This window comes from Xyrauchen texanus, chromosome 7, assembly GCF_025860055.1.
Source record: "Xyrauchen texanus isolate HMW12.3.18 chromosome 7, RBS_HiC_50CHRs, whole genome shotgun sequence".
Lineage (NCBI taxonomy): Eukaryota > Metazoa > Chordata > Actinopteri > Cypriniformes > Catostomidae > Xyrauchen > Xyrauchen texanus.
This window is the reverse complement of record NC_068282.1, coordinates 50,289,777-50,313,460: the sequence shown is the minus strand read 5'-3', so window position 1 is coordinate 50,313,460 and position 23,684 is coordinate 50,289,777. Positions and strand designations below refer to the sequence as shown.

Sequence of the window (23,684 nt, the reverse complement as noted above, 5' to 3'; positions counted from 1 at the left end):
ATACCATCGATGAACAACCTCGTAGCTCTGTAAAGGTCTGTCTTTAACGTTTCAATTCAAAAATCGATTCGTCTATGGGATAAAATAATGAGATTTTTCCTTCCAGAATCAGACTGTTGGACTCTACTGACCCAGCAAACAGATGAAAACTAAATGAATAGTTTACTTTATACACATTAGCAGAACTGATGGGTCGCAACTTCAAAATGGCTCTCAGGTCTGTTTTGAAAGAGTCACACACAGCGGAGAAAAATGATGCTAAATACAAATGGCAAAATGCAACTAGCCACATCATTTAGCATTGGTAGGATAACAAAATAAACAGACTTATCAACTTTTAAAACGTTCCCACATCACTTAGTAGAAGCTCATCAAATTAGACGGATGTCAAAATGGACGGGTTGTGCAAGATGATCTCAACCGCACTCGATGTTCAAGTTCAAATCATTGTCCTGAAGCAAAACCAGTTGAGAACGATGGTGTTTTCTGAAATCAAATGATCTCAATCTCTCAGGTTGTCTCTATGGGTCTGTATCTGGGCGAGCGAGCATATCTGCGCAGCAGCTGGAACATTCTGGATGGTTTTCTCGTCTTTGTGTCGTTGATTGACATTGTGGTGTCGATGGCGGGTGGAGCAAAGATTCTGGGCGTGCTGCGGGTGCTCCGACTGTTGAGGACATTACGACCCCTCAGGTGACAAGTACAGATGGTTTAATATTTCTCAAACTTCTCAAAGAGGGTTTAATGTGCTGCTGTTACTAGCGGGGTTTCCATCCAACTCATTTTATGCACATTATGAAATTGTACGTAAGAAATCCTGAATGGAAGCGCTTGATATGTGATCAAACTCAAAATTTGGGAATAATTAATGAGGTTCTAGAGTTTGGCATTAGTTTAAATGTGCATTAAACCTGTTGATGTGCATGCCACAGATGTATAGTACATAGATGTGTCATTTGTCAACATTATGAACAATTTTGAACAGCAGACTATATAGTATATATCGATTCACCGGTCAATTTTTGTTCCTACCCTCACCTATGGTCATGAAGGTTGGGTCATGACCGAAAGAACTAGATCGCGAGTACAAGCGGCCGAAATGGGCTTCCTCAGAAGGGTGGCGGGCTTCTCCCTTAGAGATAGGGTGAGGAGCTCAGTCATCCGTGAGGAGCTCGGAGTAGAGCCGCTGCTCCTTTGCGTCGAAAGGAGTCAGTTGAGGTGGTTTGGGCATCTGGTAAGGTTGCCCCCTGGCCGCCTCCCTAGGGAGGTGTTTCAGGCACGTCCAGCTGGGAGGAGGCCTCGGGGAAGACCCAGGATTAGGTGGAGAGATTACATCTCCACACTGGCCTGGGAACGCCTCGGGGTCCCCCAGTCAGAGCTGGTTAATTTGGCTCGGGATAGGGAAGTTTGGGGCCCCCTGCTGGAGCTGCTGCCCTCGCGACCCGACTTCAGATAAGCGGTTGAAGATGGATGGATGGAGACTATATAATATAGTAAATGTGAACTAATTTAAGCAAAGCAAAATCAGGCCCGTGGGTGGGCCTGATTTTGAGCATCAACAGGTATTTAATGAGCATCAACAGGTATTTACGGTGATGGAAATTTGGAAACAGAAAAATGATTGCTTTTTTTCACCATTTGTGCAGGTGTTATGAGTGTGTGATAGCTTGATGTGACTGGCCCAATGAAAGGTCCAACCTTGGCACATAATAACAGCGTGTGGGCATTGCAGCCCTCATTAAATCAGACATTACACATTTCCTGTGGCATCTCCTGGCAGCATTTGTAAAACTAGATACAGCTGCTGTACCTGAAGATAATGCACATGACTTAGTAAACGGAAAAGGGCAACGATTCGGATTTTCTTTGGTCTAATTCTTTTAAATGTGCTTAAAAAATGCTAAATATTTCAATGGAAACCCAGCTAATAAGAGACAGTCAGCACACTAAAACCCTTGTGTGTGTAAATTCACCTGCAGCAGCCAATAAAGCACCATTATACCAAATTCTCTGCATTAGATAGTAAATGTTGAAACAGTTTCTGTCCCTGTAAAACTACATTTTTTCCCCTGTTATTATGTTCTGTATGATCCATTTGTTTGGGACAGCTGTGATAGTTTTGTGCAGTAAAGTGTGATAGTTATTGCGAATGTTTATTTATTAATCTATTGAAAGTATCTTAGCGTCCATATATCCCTTAGAAAAAGTCCTAATTATACAGGACTTCACTTGAACCACAGTCAGTGGATTACATCTCTCATGAGGATGCATGAAGGTGGTTCAATCTTTATGTTGGATCTCCAGGTATCAGTGTGTTCAGTGATCGGTGAGTAGTCATGAGTAGTTTCAGGAGGGTGTCGTGTTGTGTTTGCTCAGGGTCATCAGTCGAGCTCCAGGTCTCAAGCTGGTGGTGGAGACTCTCATCACGTCACTGAAGCCCATCGGAAACATCGTCCTCATCTGCTGTGCTTTCTTCATCATCTTCGGCATACTGGGAGTTCAGGTTAATCTGATATTCAATCAACACATGATTTAATCTCTCTCACTCAAGTCCACATGACTCCACAGTGATCTGTCTCTTTCTCTGGCTCTGAGCTACAACATAGTGAGCTACCGAAACTAACTCTAAGAATAACTCGTTATGTTTCCGTACAAGTTATGCACCTGAATATCTAAAGTAGTATTTTACGTGCGTTATTACAGGTTTTGCTGCAGTTTCCCAGTGACATGTCCAGCAGGGGGTGCCAAAAGCGAGTGAAATGTTGCCGTAATCAGACAAGGTTTTTATGATAAAAATTAGATTGAGGTTTTATTGAGAAAAGGCTGATTTATTACATTACATTACATTTATGCATTTGGCAGACGCTTTTATCCAAAGTGACAATCCCCCCGGAACAACCTGGAGTTAAGTGTCTTACTCAAGGACACAATGGTGGTGGCTGTGGGGTTAGAACCTATGACCTTCTGATTACCAGGCCTGTGCTTTAGCCACTACGCCACCACCACTCACCATTTATACTAATTGGTACTGTGTTGAACCAACGGCATTGGTTCTGCGTTGTGGCCAATATGTTGGTTTGCATTTATAGTTCTGCGTTGGTGTCTGCGTCATTCTTTGGTTACACAGACAAAATGCTAATTATATTTCTAAACGAGTTTAAAGTATGTGAACATGATGAAATTTAGGTAGGCTGTATATTATTTATTTTACATGTTAGCTGTATTGCAGGGAGCAAATAAGTGAGATATATACTGTATGCTTGCTCTTAAATAATAACATATAAATATTTTGGCATAGTTTTGATGTTACGTGCTGAAAATTAAATCATCAAATTAATTACTAACTATACCTCGCTTGGCGAACTCTAAATGTGTGTCGTTTTAAAGACTTTACAATGCATATAGGCAATATAACCAACTCTTACCAGGTGGAAAGTTAGAAGTGTTACATGTCCGTAACTTATGAAATGTGATTTACTGTGCATAAGACTGTCAAACATATGGTCAAGTTATCATGCAGATCGGAAGTATACGAATATAATACAACACATGTTGTTTCACACACATATAAAACTAATATCAAGTAAAGTTATAATCCACCCTCTATCGGACGACAGCCGCGGGCAGATCAGAGGCAGTCCTCCAGCCCCTGGTGGACAGAACGCCCCGCCGTGTTCTCGGGGAACAGAAGGGGTCTCCCCCGCCCCTGGCAGCGGTTCTTCCGCTCCAGGCGGTCAGCAGCAAGCCCCTCCCCACTCGCGGTCGGCGGCCTCAAACCCCGCTGCATTTCAGCGGCCGGTAGGCGACTCCTGCGCCCTTGGCAGCGGCCCTGACCGCTCCAGGCGGTCAGTTAGGAGCCCCTTCTCCCCTCGCGGTCGGCGGCTCGTTGGGGTGGACGGTAGTGGCGAGAACTCTACTACGTCGTATCCCTCCTCCTTCCCGTATTTTGGCACCAGTGTAAAGTGATCAATGGAAAGGAGGAGGCGAGAACCGGCTTGATAATACAAATAATATTTTTAATGACAAACTTAAAAGACGGATGTCGATGGATGTAGCTTGAACTAAATTTTGGTCTTTGTTTTAGGATTTTGAAAATGAAAATGGAAGTTTAAGCCGCTGTGGCTCTTCAGTGTTCAAACGCTCTGATGAATATGTGAATGGAAACCAAGCTACTGACACCTGATTAGGACTGCCACCCATCCCGTATCTAAACAATAGGAGACGTGATTTGTCCCATTGTTAAGTTGGTCCGATGGCGTCATGGCGAAATCGGTTATGATCATTATTTAACCTTGATATCCGTCGGAGAAGTCCGCACTTACACACCAACCCTACTCCTGTCTTCCAACACCTCAAGTTGGAGATATTTAAAGGCCACGTCACATTAGTTCTTCACAGACGATCCGAGAACGCATTGCGACGAGCTTAGTGGAAAAAATAAATACAACATGACAGACACTGTTGAAATGTAAATATAAATCATTCAGTACCTAAAATATAGATACATGTAGATAAATAAAGTTAAATCCCATTACAAATGTGTTATTTCCCTTATTTGGTGTGTTCTATTTATTTCATACTTATTTGAGTATCACACCATTAGCTTAGCAACCATGCTAACATCATGTCTATATAGAGCATTATAAATGAGACCGATCCTCAATCTCTCTCTCTCTCTCACTCACTCACTCACTCACTCACTCACTCTCACTCACTCACTCTCTCTCACTCTCACTCACTCTCTGTCTCACACACTCTCACTCACTCTCTCACTCACTCTCTCACTCACTCACTCACACTCTCTCACTCACTCACTCTCACTCACTCACTCACTCACTCACTCACACTCTCTCACTCTCACTCACTCTCTCTCACTCACTCACACTCTCTGTCTCACAGACTCTCACTCACTCACTCTCTCACTCACTCTCACTCACTCTCTCACTCACTCACTCTCTCACTCACACTCTCTGTCTCACACACTCTCACTCACTCTCTCACTCACACTCACTCTCTCACTCACTCTCTCACTCACACACTCACTCTCTCACTCACTCACTCTCTCACTCACTCACTCTCTTACTCACACTCACTCACTCACTCACTCTCTCACTCACACTCACTCTCTCACTCACTCTCTCACTCACTCACTCACTCTCTCACTCACTCTCTCACTCACTCACTCTCTTACTCACTCACACTCTCTCACTCACTCACTCTCTCACTCACACTCACTCTCTCACTCACTCTCTCACTCACTCACACTCTCTCACTCACTCACTCACTCACTCTCACTCACTCACTCTCTCACTCACTCACTCTCTCACTCACTCTCTTACTCACTCACACTCTCTCACTCACTCTCTCACTCACTCACTCTCTCACTCACTCTCTCACTCAATCACTCTCTCACTCACTCTCACTCACTCACTCACTCTCTTACTCACTGACACTCTCTCACTCACTCTCTCTCTCTCACTCTCACTCACTCACACTCTGTCTCACTCTCACTCACTCTCTTACTCACTCACTCTCTCACTCTCACTCACTCACACTCTCTCTCTCACTCACTCACACTCTCTGTCTCACTCTCTCACTCACTCTCACTCACTCTCTCACTCACTCACTCACTCACTCACTCACTCTCTTACTCACTCACACTCTCACTCACTCACTCTCTCACTCACTCAATCTCTCACTCACTCACTCTCTCACTCTCTCTCTCACTCACTCACTCTCTAATTTCTCAGAGTTTTGTGTATAATCTGATTTGGTCTTTGGCTGCATTTCTCTCTTAATTTTAGCGTTTGCTTCATCAAATCTTACAGATTGCTGTGTGTGTGTGTGTGTGTGTGTGTGTTCTCTGCAGCTCTTCAAAGGGAAGTTTTATTACTGTGTGGGTTTGGATGTGAAAAACATCACGAATAAGTCTGACTGTCTCTCTGCAAATTACCGCTGGGTCCATCACAAGTATAACTTCGACAACCTGGGACAGGTATGAAGCACCAATCTAATAATGCTCTTATTGAGTTCAACAGTGAGCACACGCTTTCAGTGGTATTGGTGCTGGAAGTATTTTCAGTTTTTTCTATAAAGAGTTCTAAAACTTGAACTGAACCAGCTCGCTCCGAGGTGAATAAACATTGAACATTGATTTGAAGCGAAAACGTTTGACAATCATTAATGTCTTTAATGAGAGACAATCCCATGAAGCATTGCAAATGATGTAACTGAATCAAAAACAATGGTACAATATAAAACTACTCACAATACATCAAGTTTAAGTATAAAATATAATATACACAGAAGAGCCAAAACATTATGACCACCTGCCTAATATGCTGTTGGTCCTCATGTGCCGCCAAAACAGTGCCAACCTGCTGAGGCATGACTCTACAAGACCTCTGAAGGTGTCCTGTGGTATCTGGCATCCAGACATTAGCAGCAGATCCTTCAAGTCCGGTAAGTTGTGAGGTGGATCAGACCTGTTGGTCCAGCACATCCCACAGATGCTCATCGGATTGAGATCTGGGGAATTTTGAGGCCAAGGCAACACCTTGAACTCTTCATCATGTTTCTCAAATCATTCCTGAACATTGTGTGCAGTGTGGCAGGGGGCATAATCCTGCAGAAAGAGGGCACTGCCATCAGGGAATACCATTGTCATGAAGGGGTGTACCTGGTCTGCAATGATGTTTAGGTAGGTGGCACGTGTCAAATTGACGTGCACATGAATGGCCGGACCCAGGGTTTCCCAACAGAACATTGCCCAGAGCATCACACTCCCTCCACCAGCTTGGGTTCTTCCCACAGTTCATCCTGGTGCCATCACTTCCCCAGGTATATGGCACACATGTACACGACCGTCCACGTGATGTAAAAGAAAACAGAACTCATCGGACGAGACCACATTCTTCCACTGCTCCAAGGTCCAGTTCCGACGCTCGTGTGCCCATTGTAGGTGCTTTCGATGGTGGACAGGGGCCATCATGGGCACTCTGACACATCTGCGGCTATGCAGTCCCATATGCAGCAGGGTGCGATACACTGTGTGTGAGACACATTCCTCCCGAAACATCATTAAAATTGTCTGTGACTTGTGCCACAGTAGACCTTCTGTCGGTTCGGATCAGACGGGATAGCCTTCGTTGCCCTCGCACATCGATGAGCCTTGGGCGCCCAACACCCTGTTGTTCCTCCTCAGACCTACTGTCGGTAGTTGCTCACCACTGCTGACCAGGAGCCCCCCACAAGCCTTGCTGCTTCAGAGATGCTCTGACTCAATCGTTTGGCCATGACAGTTTGGCGCTTGTCAAAGTCGCTCAGATCTTTACTCCTGCCCATTTCTCCTGCATTCAACATGTTGACTACGAGAACTGATTGTTCACTTACCATCTAATCTACCCAGACCTTGACATGTGGCCTTGTTAGCACATGATCAACATTATTTGCTTCACCTGTTAGGGGTCATAATGTTTTGGCTCATTGGTGTATTTGGAGTTTATTGTAAAATATTCAATATGTACAAATACAGGAGTAGTTTAAGAGTAAAAGTCTTGATTCTGCACTCAAAATATTATTACCCTTACTTCAATTATAGACAGTTTGTACAAACGTTTATTCAGATTACAGTAGGTCAGTTTCATTGAGCCAACATAATGTAGTTGGATTAGGGCAAATGAATGTACTACAGCAGTTTTAACTCAACTTCATTAGGTTCGTCTTATTCTATTTACTTAGGTTGGTCCAACTTATTTTATTTGATTAATTATTAGAATAGGTGATAAAGTGTCTATTTGTTATATTTGCTGTTCATCAATTATCTGGATTACTGACTGTAACGTGTAAGGATGGGCAAGAAGGAGGCGGGATCTGGCTGAGCATTCAACGAAACTTTTAATGACACAAATCAACTTAAATCAACTTAAATCAACATAGACACACACAGCAGCCGTGTGTGTGTCTCTCTCTCAAACTGGTTCCTCTGGCTCGTATTTATCCCCCTCCCGGCTGATTATTCAGATAATTCAGGGCCAGGTGTGCATGCTCACTTCCCGGCCACGCCCTCCTCCTCGTCACACTCCTCCACAGCCCGACTCAGGCCGGGGAAACCTGCGGCATGACATACTCCCCTCCCTTCCTGGAGGGGAGGTGTTGCCCTTCTGGCAGGTCTTCCCCGCCTCTCAGGGCCAGGTGTGCATCCTCACGGACTGGCCACGCCCTCCTCCTCGTCACACTGACTTAATGTTTTCACTAAGAGTGATAAAACATCATTTTGTGTGCATGTGTCAGAATTGTGTTTGCAGCGGTCTAGAGAACAACAATGTAATGATGACAGAATAATTAAACCGGTTGCATAAATACTTCGTAAAGGCAAAATACTCTGAACAGGCTAATTTTAAACACTACCACTGTCTTTATGACTGATGACTTAAATTTCTGTTGCTCAATTTATTTTAAGTAAGTAAATTGAACAAGCCGCAAAAATCCCCTTTTTTTGTTGTTGAGTGTGTTAATTCATTTCTCTCTGGTTAAACTGAATGGGATTTTTCATTCCGGAAATATCTTCTGTCTAGACGGTGATTGTGTGTTCGTGTGATTTTCCATTTCAGGCTCTGATGTCTCTGTTTGTGTTGGCATCTAAAGATGGATGGGTAAATATCATGTACCACGGTCTGGATGCTGCAGGGATCGACCAGCAGGTAAAACACACAAACACTTTCAGATGTTTATTCTCTTAACGATAATGTGAAATGATATTTGCAGCACATTTAACTTTGTGGAAGTGAAACAATATAATCAATGCAACAGAAACTGTGTAGGATGGGATTTGATCTATTAAATCATGGATGTTAGGCCTCGATATTATTGCTTAATATTATTTTTCCCCGTCCATTTGGCCTTGATGTTGTCAGCAGAAAAGAAAAGTAGTTTTAGATGTGGAGCAAATTATTATTTGTATTTGCTGAAAGATTATCAAGACAAATATTTCTTCCACTGGAATAATGACGTGCACAATCAGACCAGGAACATTTATTATTAAAGTTAATAAGGTCTATTTTAATTCCATGTTTCAAAGCCGCTCAAGGAGATAAAGGGTTATAGTGATTTTAAATGTAACATTCGATGGATTACTGCTTTTATGAAACTAAAGTAACAGACGCCACTGATGAATTGTTACATTTAGTTACATTAAGCAAATGAAGTGATGAGTGATTTGTTTCTCTCTTCAGCCAGTGACTAACAACAATCCCTGGATGCTGCTGTATTTCATATCCTTCCTGCTGATCGTCAGTTTCTTCGTGTTGAACATGTTCGTTGGTGTGGTCGTGGAGAACTTCCACAAGTGCCGTCAACATCAGGAGGTGGAGGAGGCCCGACGACAAGAGGAGAAACGACTCAAGCGCCTGGAGAAGAGGAGACGCAGTAAGACACGGCACACGCGTGTTTATTGAGTTTTATTTTTTAGAGCACATTCAAATCAGACTTGAGACAAAGTGGTCTACAGCAGTAAGAAAGATAAGTAAAACAAAAGACATGGCGTTAAGTATAATAATAATAATAATACGGCATTGATGATAGTAATCGTAGTTGAAACGGTAATAAATGGTGTCCAGAAATAATACAAATAATAAAGGACATGATACTCTGATTGAAGTAGATTTAAAACCTCTTTACACTTTTACAAAATTGTGCCAATAAAGTAATAGTTTCAATAGTCATCTTATATTAAGGCTCATGTCGTTCCAAACCTGCATGGCTTTCTTTTTTCTGTTGACCTCAAAAGGAGAAATTTTGATCTACATCTCCACAGATTCTTCACATGAATCTTTACAATACAATGACCATGATTTTCAGTTAGACAAACTGTCTATAATTGGAGATGATTTAGTACTATAGGTACTCTCTCTAGAAGTGGCCGTTAGATATTCATCTGTCCACAGTGAGACAAACTGTATATAAATGGAGATGATTTAGTACTATAGGTACTCTCTCTAGAAGTGGCCGTTAGATATTCATCTGTCCACAGTTAGACAAACTGTCTATAAATGGAGATGATTTAGTACTATAGGTACTCTCACTAGAAGTGACCGTTAGATATTCATCTGTCCACAGTGAGACAAACTGTCTATAAATGGAGATGATTTAGTACTATAGGTACTCTCACTAGAAGTGGCCGTTAGATATTCATTTGTCCACAGTGAGACAAACTGTCTATAATTGGAGATGATTTAGTACTATAGATACTCTCTCTAGAAGTGGCCGTTAGATATTCATCTGTCCACAGTTAGACAAACTGTCTATAAATGGAGATGATTTAGTACTATAGGTACTCTCACTAGAAGTGGCCGTTAGATATTCATTTGTCCACAGTGAGACAAACTGTCTATAATTGGAGATGATTTAGTACTATAGGTACTCTCACTAGAAGTGGCCGTTAGATATTCATTTGTCCACAGTGAGACAAACTGTCTATAAATGGAGATGATTTAGTACTATAGGTACTCTCTCTAGAAGTGGCCGTTAGATATTCATCTGTCCACAGTTAGACAAACTGTCTATAAATGGAGATGATTTAGTACTATAGGTACTCTTACTAGAAGTGGCCGTTAGATATTCATTTGTCCACAGTGAGACAAACTGTCTATAAATGGAGATGATTTAGTACTATAGGTACTCTCACTAGAAGTGGCCGTTAGATATTCATCTGTCCACAGTGAGACAAACTGTCTATAAATGGAGATGATTTAGTACTATAGGTACTCTCACTAGAAGTGGCCGTTAGATATTCATTTGTCCACAGTGAGACAAACTGTCTATAAATGGAGATGATTTAGTACTATAGGTACTCTCTCTAGAAGTGGCCGTTAGATATTCATCTGTCCACAGTTAGACAAACTGTCTATAAATGGAGATGATTTAGTACTATAGGTACTCTTACTAGAAGTGGTCAGTTAGATATTCATTTGTCCACAGTGAGACAAACTGTCTATAAATGGAGATGATTTAGTACTATAGGTACTCTCACTAGAAGTGGCCGTTAGATATTCATCTGTCCACAGTGAGACAAACTGTATATAAATGGAGGTGATTTAGTACTATAGGTACTCTCTCTAGAAGTGGCCATTAGATATTCATCTGTGCACAGTGAGACAAACTGTCTATAAATGGAGATGATTTAGTACTATAGATACTCTCTAGAAGTGGCCGTTAGATATTCATCTGTCCACAGTTAGACAAACTGTCTATAAATGGAGATGATTTAGTACTATAGGTACTCTCACTAGAAGTGGCCGTTAGATATTCATCTGTCCACTGTTAGACAAACTGTCTATAAATGGAGCTGATTTAGTACTATAGATACTCTCTCTAGAAGTGGCCGTTAGATATTCATCTGTTCACAGTTAGACAAACTGTCTATAAATGGAGATGATTTAGTACTATAGGTACTCTCTCTAGAAGTGGCCGTTAGATATTCATCTGTCCACAGTTAGACAAACTGTCTATAAATGGAGATGATTTAGTACTATAGGTACTCTCACTAGAAGTGGCCATTAGATATTCATCTGTCCACAGTTAGACAAACTGTCTATAAATGGAGATGATTTAGTACTATAGGTACTCTCACTAGAAGTGGCCATTAGATATTCATCTGTTCACAGTTAGACAAACTGTCTATAAATGGAGATGATTTAGTACTATAGGTACTCTCACTAGAAGTGGCCATTAGATATTCATCTGTCCACAGTTAGACAAACTGTCTATAAATGGAGATGATTTAGTACTATAGGTACTCTCTCTAGAAGTGGCCGTTAGATATTCATCTGTCCACAGTGAGACAAACTGTCTATAAATGGAGATGATTTAGTACTATAGGTACTCTCTCTAGAAGTGGCCGTTAGATATTCATCTGTCCAGAGTGAGACAAACTGTCTATAAATGGAGGTGATTTAGTACTATAGGTACTCTCACTAAAAGTGGCCATTAGATATTCATCTGTGCACAGTGAGACAAACTGTCTATAAATGGAGATGATTTAGTACTATAGGTACTCTCACTAGAAGTGGCCGTTAGATGTTCATCTGTCCACAGTTAGACAAACTGTCTATAAATGGAGATGATTTAGTACTATAGGTACTCTCTCTAGAAGTGGCTGTTAGATATTCATCTGTCCACAGTTAGACAAACTGTCTATAAATGGAGATGATTTAGTACTATAGGTACTCTCTCTAGAAGTGGCCGTTAGATATTCGTCTGTGCACAGTGAGACAATCTGTAAAAAAGATCCCTAGAGTGACAGATAAAGACTTGAAGGAATCATTGTAACTGGTTAACATCTCTGTTCATGAGTCTACTGTACAGAAAACATTAAACAGATATGGTGTTCATGGCAGGACATCATGAAGGAAGCTTTCCAAAATAATAATTTGCTTTCCAAAATAATAATTACTGCATGCCTGAAGTTTGCCAAAGACCACCTTGACAATATGTCTGAGCTGAAGCAGTTCTGTAAGGAAGAATGGTCCAAAATGTCTTATGAACTTTGTGCAAGTTTATTCCGCATCTATCAGAAAAGGCTTGATTGAGGTTATTGCTGCCAAATCAGGAATGTCCAGTTATTAAATCAAAGGGTTCATTTACTTTTTCCACAACACTGTGAATGTTTCATGGGATGTTTTCAATAAAGATTATAGTTGATAAGATTATAATTGTTTGTGTGTTGTTATCTTAAGCACATTATGACATGATCATTTTCCACACTCATTCTGGTTTTGGCGCTGCTTCGCCTTTAAGACTTGACACGCCCACTGTTATGATTGGCTCTCTGCTCTTGACTGACATGTTGTCTCTATGTGCAGGTTTGGAACAACATGTGTGTGAACAAATGATGACAGAATTTTCATTTTTTGATGCTGTAACTGTGATAAACAGAGTGCGAGCAGGAAGTGGGTCATGTTCTAACAGAGTCGAATTAGTTTCTCTCGTCTATTCTCAAGAATTCCTCTCCAGCATCCTCCTGCTCTCATTTTTCTTCTCCTGTTCTTCATTCTTCATTTCTCTCTCCCTCTCTGTTATTGTATTATTCATCTTCCTGTTCTGTCTGCTGCTCTGTCTCAGATCTCTCTGTTCTCCCTTATTCTTCTCTCTCTGATCGCTTTCTGCACAACTCCTGAAATCATGTCTTCAGTTGGCCAGATTTATCCAGACTGACCTCAATGTTTCCTCTTCCACAATCCATTCATCATCTAACTGTCAGCCACCCCTCCATCCGCTCTTCATTTTCATCCCTCTATCTTTACATCTTTCTCACTCTCTGTTGTGACGAATATCAGCACAGCTCTGATTGGGGAACTTGTGGATTGCTAGAAAGTAAAGTCTCGTTAAAATGTTTTTCACACATTCAGTTTGTCTACTAATAATGTGTGTCACAGGAGATTCATGTCGTTTCCAGCACATCTCAAATTCTGTATTGTTTAATAGAAGTCTGTGCTGGAAATTACGCTGATGGAAAATATATTTTAAACCTTTTTCAAATAAAATCGGTGACTCTTTTGACTTGCTGAGGCTAATTTCATAGATACGATTTTATGTATCCTACATATACACAATTAAATCATATTTTCACACTTTTTGAAGTTAATATAGCGAACAACAGCTAAGTATATTTCTTTGAAAATTGTGTTGGAGTTGATTATATGCTGTATTTTCGCTTATAACTTCACGAAGCATAAACGGAATATAAAATTTCACATATCATTATTTAGAGTCTGTGATTATCTTTCAATCGAGTCCACACACAAGATAATCAGATGTATAGATCATTAGATAATCCACATGAAGCACAATGTTACATATGACCACCAGGAGATGGCGCCAAATACACGACACAGACTCAATGATGACTCAAATGACACAGAATGAAACTCATTCTGTGAAATCTCATGACTAAAATCATGTGTGCATGCTATGCAAACCTTTAGTCATTGTTGTGTTTGCATGTGTAATTAGTTCTTATGTACAATTATTATCTTTTATTTGTTTGGAGATGTTTTTTGACACTATGATCAATTATTTTTGTAATGTTATAACTTTTGATTGATTTGTGGTATCATCATGACTGTGAACAAAACAAAAGCAGTTTTTCAGAGCCACCTTATTTTACACCCACAGATATATAATGTCAAATAAGAAAAAATTTGAATTTGAATAATATTTTTTTTTCAGCAGTTTCTATATCATTAAAAATGTTTTAAAAGTTTTCTTTACAGGTCACAGCCGTGCTGATGTTCAGTCTCTGTCTCTCTGCAGAAGCTCAGCGCTTGCCGTATTATGCGTCGTACGGTCGTGTTCGTCTGATGATTCACTCGTTCTGCACCAGTCATTATCTGGATCTCTTCATCACCCTCATCATCTGCATTAATGTGATCACCATGAGTCTGGAGCACTACAGCCAACCACAGGTGAGAAACAACATCACATGACCACACACTGGCTAATCAGCATTAAGGTGAATCTCACAGAACCTGTCACCCCCAAAATCAAACAGAAACAAATTATATATATTCCATAAGTAAAATGAAGCTTATTGTAGTTATTTGTACTGTCTTTAATTTTATTTGAACACAAAAAAGCACTGAATGACTTATTTGTTTTAGTGTTGTACAGTAAGAATGATTATATTACAGTATTTAGACTGACATCACCATTGAGAATAATTAAAATATTACAAGACATCTGATGCAGTACAGTCGGAAGTATTTTGTGTTTTTAAGTGTCACACAAATAACATCACAGTGCAGAAGAATAATTGAAACGTCTCTGTTAAATCTCATCTTTCTCTATTAGTCGTTGGAGATGGCGCTGAAATACTGTAATTACTTCTTCAGCTCCACGTTTGTTGTTGAAGCCACACTGAAACTCATCGCATTTGGATTCAGACGCTTCTTTAAAGACAGGTACACACTTACACACACACACACTTACACACACACACACACTTACACACACACACTTACACACACACACAAACAAACACACACACACTTACACACACTTACATACACACACACACATACACACTTACACACACACACTTACACACACTTACATACACACACACACTTACACACACACACACACTTACACACACACACACACTTACACACACACACAAACAAACACACACACACTTACACACACTTACATACACACACACACATACACACTTACACACACTTTCACTCACACACACACACTTACACACACTTTCACTCACACACACTTACACACATATACACACTTACACACACACACACATACACACACACACACACACTCTTACATAAACACACATACACACACACACACACACATACACACACTTACACACACACACACACACACACACATACACACACACACACACTTACACACACACACACACACACACACACACACTTGAACCAGTGTTGGGGTATACATATTTAGAAGTCGTCACTCTGTTAACTTTCAGAGTTACTAATTGACGATATAAATAATATCATCCAACATCAAACTCAAGTGTCCTCAGTTTGTCAGACACTACTAGATAATAGAGCTTTTTGGCAGCAAACACCAGATATGCCCACGGTTCAATATGGTGGTTTAATGTTGTGGGGCAGTTTACCTGCCAGAACTCCTGGACATCTTGTTTGGATACATGGCATCATGGACTCTATCATATACCAGCAGATACAAAATCTAAACCTGATTGCCTCTGCCAGAAAGCTTCAAATGGACCCTGGTTGGATCTTCCAGCAGGAAAATGATCCAAAACAAACACATAAATGTTTCACTGACCATAAAATCAAGGTTCTGCCATGGCATCCCAGTCCCCGGAACCCCATAGAACACCTGTGGGGTGACCTGAAGAGGAGAGTCCACCATGTGCACCTCTGAATTTGAAGGATCTGGAGAGATTCTGTATGGAGGAATGATCTCAGATCCCTTCATGTGTTCTCCAACCTCATTATGCATTTTAGGAGGAGACTCAGAGCTGTTATCATGGCAAAGGGAGGTTGCACACAGTATTGAATAAAAGGGTGCCAATAATTGTGCCACATGTATATTTGAGAAAAATATAAATGCTAAGACCATACTAGTTTAATTAGCAGCAGTATTTGTTAATTTAATTGTGATTTAACAAGGTTGAACCATTTGCATCTCTTTTACATGAGAGCTTACGATGGAAGTCAATGGGGCCAATTTTAAGAGGGTTTAAAGGCAGAAATGTGAAGCTTGTAATTTTATAAAAACACACATTAATTCTTCTATTATGTCGTTTTTGGGGGGGTTTACATCATTATGTTGTCATGGCAACGAAGGTGCAAAATTATAACTTAAGTGATTTAATCACTAAAATCACATTAACACATATTGTTTATGTCTTGTGTCTATACTTGTGAAACAGTATTTTAATGTTTACAGATTAAACCCCATTGACTTGCATTGGAAGTGACTCACTGGAACACACATTTGTGCTTCATAAAAACAGGGAAATAATCAGGAGGCCTCCCTAAAACAAATAAATACATTTTTCAATGAACACTCCTTTCATTAAACAGATGTGAACATAAAAGCGATGACAACTTGTTATTTGTCAGTCTCTCAGTAAAGCAAACGGGAACACTCGTTACTCAAACGGGATGACACTGATATATTACAAGTGTTTTTTTATTTATTTTAAGAGAACTGATGTTATTTAGGAAGAGGGATTGGACTATTTGTTATCCAGCTTTGAAATAATGAGTGAATGTCTCTAGATATGTTGTAGATATGTAAGATTTGTACCTCCTCATAATTATTCATGAGAAGGTGTGGCCTTAACCTATGACAGGAACTGTTCAATGATGCAAAGCAACAGAGTTGCATGTGACTGATTTAAGTACTTGATTTGTTTATGTAATCGAGGTTACATGTAATCCGTTACTACTCAGCACTGCTTGTACAGTAAATATGTGCTGATTTCTTGTAAGTGTACCAAACAATACGCACACACAAATGAACTGATGTTTAAACAGCAAAGCGGCGTGAGCTCATTTAATATGCGTTAATGAGCTGTGATGATTTTCTGAGCTGTGAAAATCACTTCAAATTGCTTTTCTGTCTCACACGTGTCTTTGTCTCTCTGCAGGTGGAATCAGTTGGATCTGGCGATCGTTCTGTTGTCTGTGATGGGAATCATTCTAGAGGAGATTGAAATCAACGCGTCTCTGCCCATCAACCCCACCATCATCAGGATCATGAGGGTGCTGCGCATCGCCCGCGGTGAGTCTCGCCCCTTTCCTCTCTCATCTGTCATCATGTTTCCAGCATCATCGCCTTCCAAAATATGTGTTTACAGAGACCGTTTTCCTTTTGGATGTGGATGAGAGGCATAAATGTGGCAAAATGTCATGCTAAAATGTTAGCATGGACGTGGCCTTAGGCAGCTCATTAGGTTTTGGACCAGAGGTTGTATTTGTGTACACCAGGGGTGCCCACACTTTTTTGTGTGATGATGTCCTTTTAAATGAACAACTCAATAAGATCTACCAACTTAAAAAACACAGTTTCATTTAAAATAAGAAAATGCTTGTTGGGACTACTGCATGTATCCCTACATGGAATTCATCTTGTAATTAATAAACAAATATATAATAATGTTCAATGTTGATATCATTCAGTTTTAACACTAAACCCAAAACACCTACAGCACAATAGATTACAATAGTCAGGGCATTTACCAGTAAATATTGACCAGGCCATGTTTTGTTTATTCAGTTGCCATGACAACTAGGTTTGCGCATACGCGCCTAAATATTGACCTAATTAGACGCATTGGGCACGTATGCGCAAACTCTGTTGTCATGGCAACTGAATAAACAAAACATCACCTGGTCAATATTTACTGGTCAAGTGCAAGTCAGACAGAAACTAAAAGAAGGAAAGACATTATATTTATTTGTATTCAAATTTAACGAAAGTACATTTACATTTTGTGCGATCTACCAGCATTGCCTTTGCGATAGACGTATTGGCACCCCTGGTGTAGACCGTATCGTGACTGCTGTCAGATTGGGAGTTAGAAACCGGCAACTCAAAACCTCTAAACTCACACAACAAACATTGACTAATCTTGCATCAGTGTTTACATGGAAGCGCCTCCATCTGACTTCCTCTTGCTGTATCTCTCTCATCTCTCTCTGTCTCGGTTTACTTCACTTTTAGTTCTGCAGCTTTTCACAACAACACACATTGTTCCAAAGCAGCTTAAATGTGATCAGAGCACTAGTACCTCCAGAGAGCAACAGAGCCATGAGGATCTTTTTGACATGATGAAGATGGAAGACACTGAACAGATATAGCCCATCACTTTCTGACACGTACATGACGAATGTGCAGCTAGCACACACACACATATATATATATATGATAAGGGATAATGTACAGTCAGCCTATTGTTATCAGAAAATAACCCCGACATGAAGCGGAGGACTCTTGTATCAACTTGAAGGAGTTTATTTTCCAATAACGACCAGCTGACTGTACATTACCCCTTTTATTAAATGGCTAACTACCAAATAAACTGATAAATGTACATGTTTATTTTGGTGTTTATGTTGCCAAATTGACCATCTGACTGCTCGTTATCCTGCTTATTACACAACTACTCACCAAATAAATAACTAAACAGACATGAAACATTGATTTGAGTTGAAATGATTGTATTTGCTCACTTGTAGACATCACCGAGTGATTATTATTATTGGCAGCAATAACCTCAATCAAGCCTTTCTGATAGATGCGGACTACTCTTGCACAACGTTCAGAAAGAAGCTGCCTACCACCTCTGCAGTCGCGAGTTTGAATCCAGGGCGTGCTGAGTGACTCCAGTCAGGTCTCCTTAGCAACCAAATTGGCCCGGTTGCTAGGGAGGGTGGAGTCACATGGGGTAACCTCCTCGTGGTTGCTATAATGTGGTTCTCGCTCCTGGTGGGGCGTGTGGTGAGTGACTCCAGCCAGGTCTCCTTAGCAACCATATTGGCCCGGTTGCTAGGGAGGGTGGCGTCACATGGGGTAACCTCCTCGTGGTCACTATAATGTGGTTCTCGCTCTCGGTGGAGCGTGTGGTGAGTGACTCCAGTCAGGTCTCCTTAGCAACCAGATTGGCCCGGTTGCTAGGGTGGGTAGAGTCACATGGGGTAACCTCCTCGTGGTCGCTATAATGTGGTTCTCGCTCTCGGTGGGGCGTGTGGTGAGTGACTCCAGTCAGGTCTCCTTAGCAACCAAATTGGCCCAGTTGCTAGGGAGGGTAGAGTCACATGGGGTAACCTCCTCGTGGTCGCTATAATGTGGTTCTCGCTCTCGGTGGGGCGTGTGGCGAGTTGTGCGTGGATGCTGCGGAGAATAGCGGGAAGCCTCCACACGCGCTACGTCTCCATGGCAAAACGCTCAACAAGTCACGTGATAAGATGCGCGGATTGACGGTCTCAGACGCGGAGGCAGCTGAGATTCGTCCTCCACCACCCGGATTGAGGCGAGTCACTACGCCACCACGAGGACTTAGAGCACATTGGGAATTGGATGTTACAGATTGGGGAGAAAATGACTAAATAAATAAATAAATAAATAAAGGGATAGTTCACTCTCATTTTGTTTCAAACCTGATTGACTTTCTTTCTTCTGTCGAACACAAAAGGAGATTCTTTTTTTTAGGGATTTCATTATCTGGAAAAAGATCAAATGCAATAAATGAGGATTAAGGGTGTTATTCTGCCTAACATGTCCTTTTGTGTTCCAGAGAAGGAATGATGGCTGTCAATCAAAGCAGATGACAGTGACTTACAGTATATGCATCAGACAATAAATTGTCTCCCTACAGTCTCTTGGCCAGTGTTGTGAAGGTCTATGCAATAGAGGCAGATAGCGACAGTGTTTCTAACTGTATTGTGTGTTTTAATTGGTTTGGCACATCTTTCTCTCATCTGTAATGAACACTTCCTCTAGAGGTGTGACTGTTCCCTGCAGTGACTCCACTAGGACACTTTCATTATAAATGCCTGAAATCTGTCCATGACTCTGTATGTGTTTCTGTCTTCTGTCACAGTTCTGAAGTTGTTGAAGATGGCCACAGGAATGAGAGCGCTGCTAGATACTGTCGTACAGGCGTTACCTCAGGTAAAACATCTAGAGCTGAGCTGTCTGTCGTCAGTGCTGTCGTGTCACTGTCTCTCTCTCTCTCTCCGCTGTGTCAGCACACATGAGGAATGAATGAGGCCACTGAACACAGTCTGTTGTTTCATCAAGCACTGCCCAGTTCCTACTTTTCATGTCAAATTTGACCCACCAAGGGAAATAAATGTGTGAGACTATAACAACTTTCTTGATAAATCAGACAATGCAGAACACAATCACAAGTAAAGGAAGTGATAAGGCTATAACACATCCACAATGTAGAACACACACACACATACATAAACACATAAAACTGAATGGGTCTATAACAGAGCAATTTTTTAAAAAGAAAAATCAATCAGCCACAATGTAGAACACACACACACACACACATTCTCACACTCTCTCTCACACACACACACACACATTCTCACACTCTCACACACACACACACACACACACATTCTCTCACACACACACACATAGCTTCCACACAGCGTTACGCAGCCGATGAAAAGATAATGCCGCTCGACTGATTCGGAGTGAGACCTCTGCTGTCAAACCGGAGCTGGTCATAAGCACACTTCCCAGGTATGGAAAACACTCCACTCTCTCCACAACTGCCCCATCACCAATTGGGAGCTGTGGGGGTGTAGTGTCCGGTGGTACATAATACCCAGGAAGGTGCTTAGTTTTGGTTGGGCTGATGGTAAGGCCCCATCTCTTAGTGGCAAGCTCCAGGTTCATCAGCAGCGCCTCCAACTCCTCCTCTGAGTGAGCAGCAATCACCAGATCATCAGCATACATAATGTGGTTGACCAATAGGGAGCCATCCCTTGACCGCACCCGGGCATCGATCAACCTCCCATTATATCTGTACCAGATGGAAATTCCTCTAGTACAGCCATCGAAGGCTTCACGAACCACATGGTCAAAATAGATATTAAATAATGTGGGAACCAGAGGACATCCCTGTCGCACTCCAAGGTGAACAGGGAATGGCTCCGACTCCCGACCACGTAGTTTTACCCGGGCCCGCTCGCCATCATGAAGGTCCTTAATGATCGCGAGCAGCGGGTCTGGGACTCCGAAAGCACGAAGAACAACCCAGAGCCCAGGCCTACTGATGGTATCATAGGCCTTGACCAGGTCAATAAAGCAGAGATGTAGGTCTTGCTGGAATTCCCTACACCTCTGCTGTAGCAGATGGACAGAGAATATGGCATCTGTGCAAGACCGCCCCTTCCTGAAACTACACTGGGGCTCCGCAAGTCTCTCCTCAGCGTGCCTGGCAAGGCGATGTTGAATAATCCTTGCCAGGACCTTTCCCGGCACACTGAGGAGTGAGATGCCCCTATAGTTATTACAATCTGAGCGGTCCCCCTTTTTAAAGAGAGGGACCACCAGGGCATCCTTCCAATCCTGCGGAACCCGCCCATTGGTCCAGACTGTTGTTATGATGTCATGTAGGGCAGTCTGTGCACAAACACCACCCTCCTTCAGCATTTCACTGGGGAGATCATCTCTGCCCGGTGCCTTTCCTGGTCTCAGGCTCCGGATCGCCTTCAGTACTTCCTCCAAAGATGGCACCTCAGCCAGCCACCCACAGGGAGCGACTTCTTCCTTCAATATTTGTGGCACCGCAGCCCCAGCAGGGTCATCCCCACTTTGTCCCACGATGTTTTCCATTCTCAGGGACTTCCCCTCCCCCAGGACCTCACAGAAATGCTCAGCAAATCTGTAAACCTGTTTCTGGGGGTCGGAGATTGGATCACCGTTCTTTCCCCTAATGATGGTAATAGGTGTGGCGCTGCAAGTAACTTTTTTGATAGAATTAAAGAGCGATTTGTGATCGTGGGCCACCGAGGCAGACTCCATCTCCTCAGCAACCCGCGACCACCAACCATCCTTGCAGCGCCTCACGGCTCTCCGAACCTCCGAACGACGGCTGCGGTAAGCCTCCTCATTCTCTGACGTGGGAAGCTGTAGACGATGAGAGTGGGCCTGTCTCTTTTTCTCAGCCAGCCTGAACACCTCCTCTGTCAGCCAGGGTTTCTGAGGAGGTCTGGACCGTGTGCCCAAAACTGCCATTGCAGTTACATGAGCCACAGTCCTAAACCTTGCCCATTTCCCCTCGACATCCAGAGGAGTGGGGGACGATGCCAACCCCAGCTGCAAGCGATGCTGAAATTCTCGCTTGCAACATTTATCAGCCAGCCTAGACCAGGCCACTATGGGTTTGAAAGGGGTCAGGGGTTTACACCCACCACCGGAGTGGAAGAATGGCAGGCGCATCTTACAGATGACAAGTCGATGGTCAGTGGGCAGATCAGCTCCACGGTAGGTCCTGGTGTCAAGGACATGGGCCCGCATCCGCTGTTCCGTCACTATGTTGTCCAGCAGATGTTCTTGCTTGGACTCGGCATGCATCCATGACTCACTCATTACTCACACACACACACACACACATTCTCACACTTCACACACACACACTCTCACACACACACACATTCTAACACTCTCACACACACACACACACATTCTCACACAACACACACACACACACACACTCACTTACTCACACACACACACACACACATACACACACACACACACTTACTCCCCACACACACATTCTCACACACACACACACACTCACTTACTCACTCACACACACACACATTCTCACACACGTAGGTGCCCTCGTGCCACCAAACCAGCGCCAACCCTGATCTCAGATCAGCATTCAGAGATGATATTCTTCATCACAATTGTGCAGAGTGGTTATCTGAGTTACTGTAGACTTTATCAGTTCACACCAGTCTGACCATTCTCTGTTGATCTCATCACAAGTGTTTCATACACAGAACTGACCATCACTGGATATTTTCTGGCACCATTCTGAATAAATTCTAGAGACTGTTGTGTGTGAAAATCCCAGAAATACTCAAACCAGCCGTCTGACACCAACAATCATCCATGCGATTATCTAATCAGCCAATCATGTGACAGCAGTGCAGTGCATAAAATCATGCAGATGATTCAGTTAATGTTCACATCAACCATCAGAATGGGGAAAAATGTGATGTCAGTAATTTGGAGCGTGGCATGATTGTTGGTGCCAGACGGGCTGGTTTGAGTATTTCTGGAACCCCCAAATTCATGATTATGTTTCACAATCTTTAAGTTAGCTGTAATGAAGAGTTTTTAGTGAAATTAAGCTAACATCAAATTTGCATATGTTATATGAACATAAATGGAGAAATGTAGTAATTTAGAGGTAAACGATGTGACTCATTTCAAAGTTATTCTCATTCCAACAGAATGAAATTAAACTGATGGTATTAACTAGTAATTAATTAACTATGAATTAACTGTAAACTGTCACTGCTAACATCAGTTTAGTTCTTTAAGATAAATACATATGAAATAAATGTCTTTTTTATATATATAAAATAAAAATACTGCATTTGCATTCGAGCTTTGCC

The 23,684-nt window shown here is 41.9% G+C and overlaps 1 protein-coding gene across 1 annotated transcript in view; it reads left to right on the top strand.

Annotated features, from left to right (window-relative positions):
* Positions 1-23,684, top strand: part of LOC127646300 (voltage-dependent T-type calcium channel subunit alpha-1I-like) — a 151,355-nt gene that overhangs the window by 107,174 nt on the left and 20,497 nt on the right. Inside the window, exons 20-28 of the mRNA XM_052129828.1 lie at positions 515-693; positions 2,377-2,503; positions 5,870-5,995; positions 8,613-8,702; positions 9,234-9,426; positions 14,311-14,462; positions 14,848-14,957; positions 17,174-17,307; positions 20,129-20,199. Of these exons, the coding sequence (XP_051985788.1) occupies positions 515-693; positions 2,377-2,503; positions 5,870-5,995; positions 8,613-8,702; positions 9,234-9,426; positions 14,311-14,462; positions 14,848-14,957; positions 17,174-17,307; positions 20,129-20,199 (1,182 nt within the window). The remainder of the gene's footprint in view (positions 1-514; positions 694-2,376; positions 2,504-5,869; positions 5,996-8,612; positions 8,703-9,233; positions 9,427-14,310; positions 14,463-14,847; positions 14,958-17,173; positions 17,308-20,128; positions 20,200-23,684) is intronic.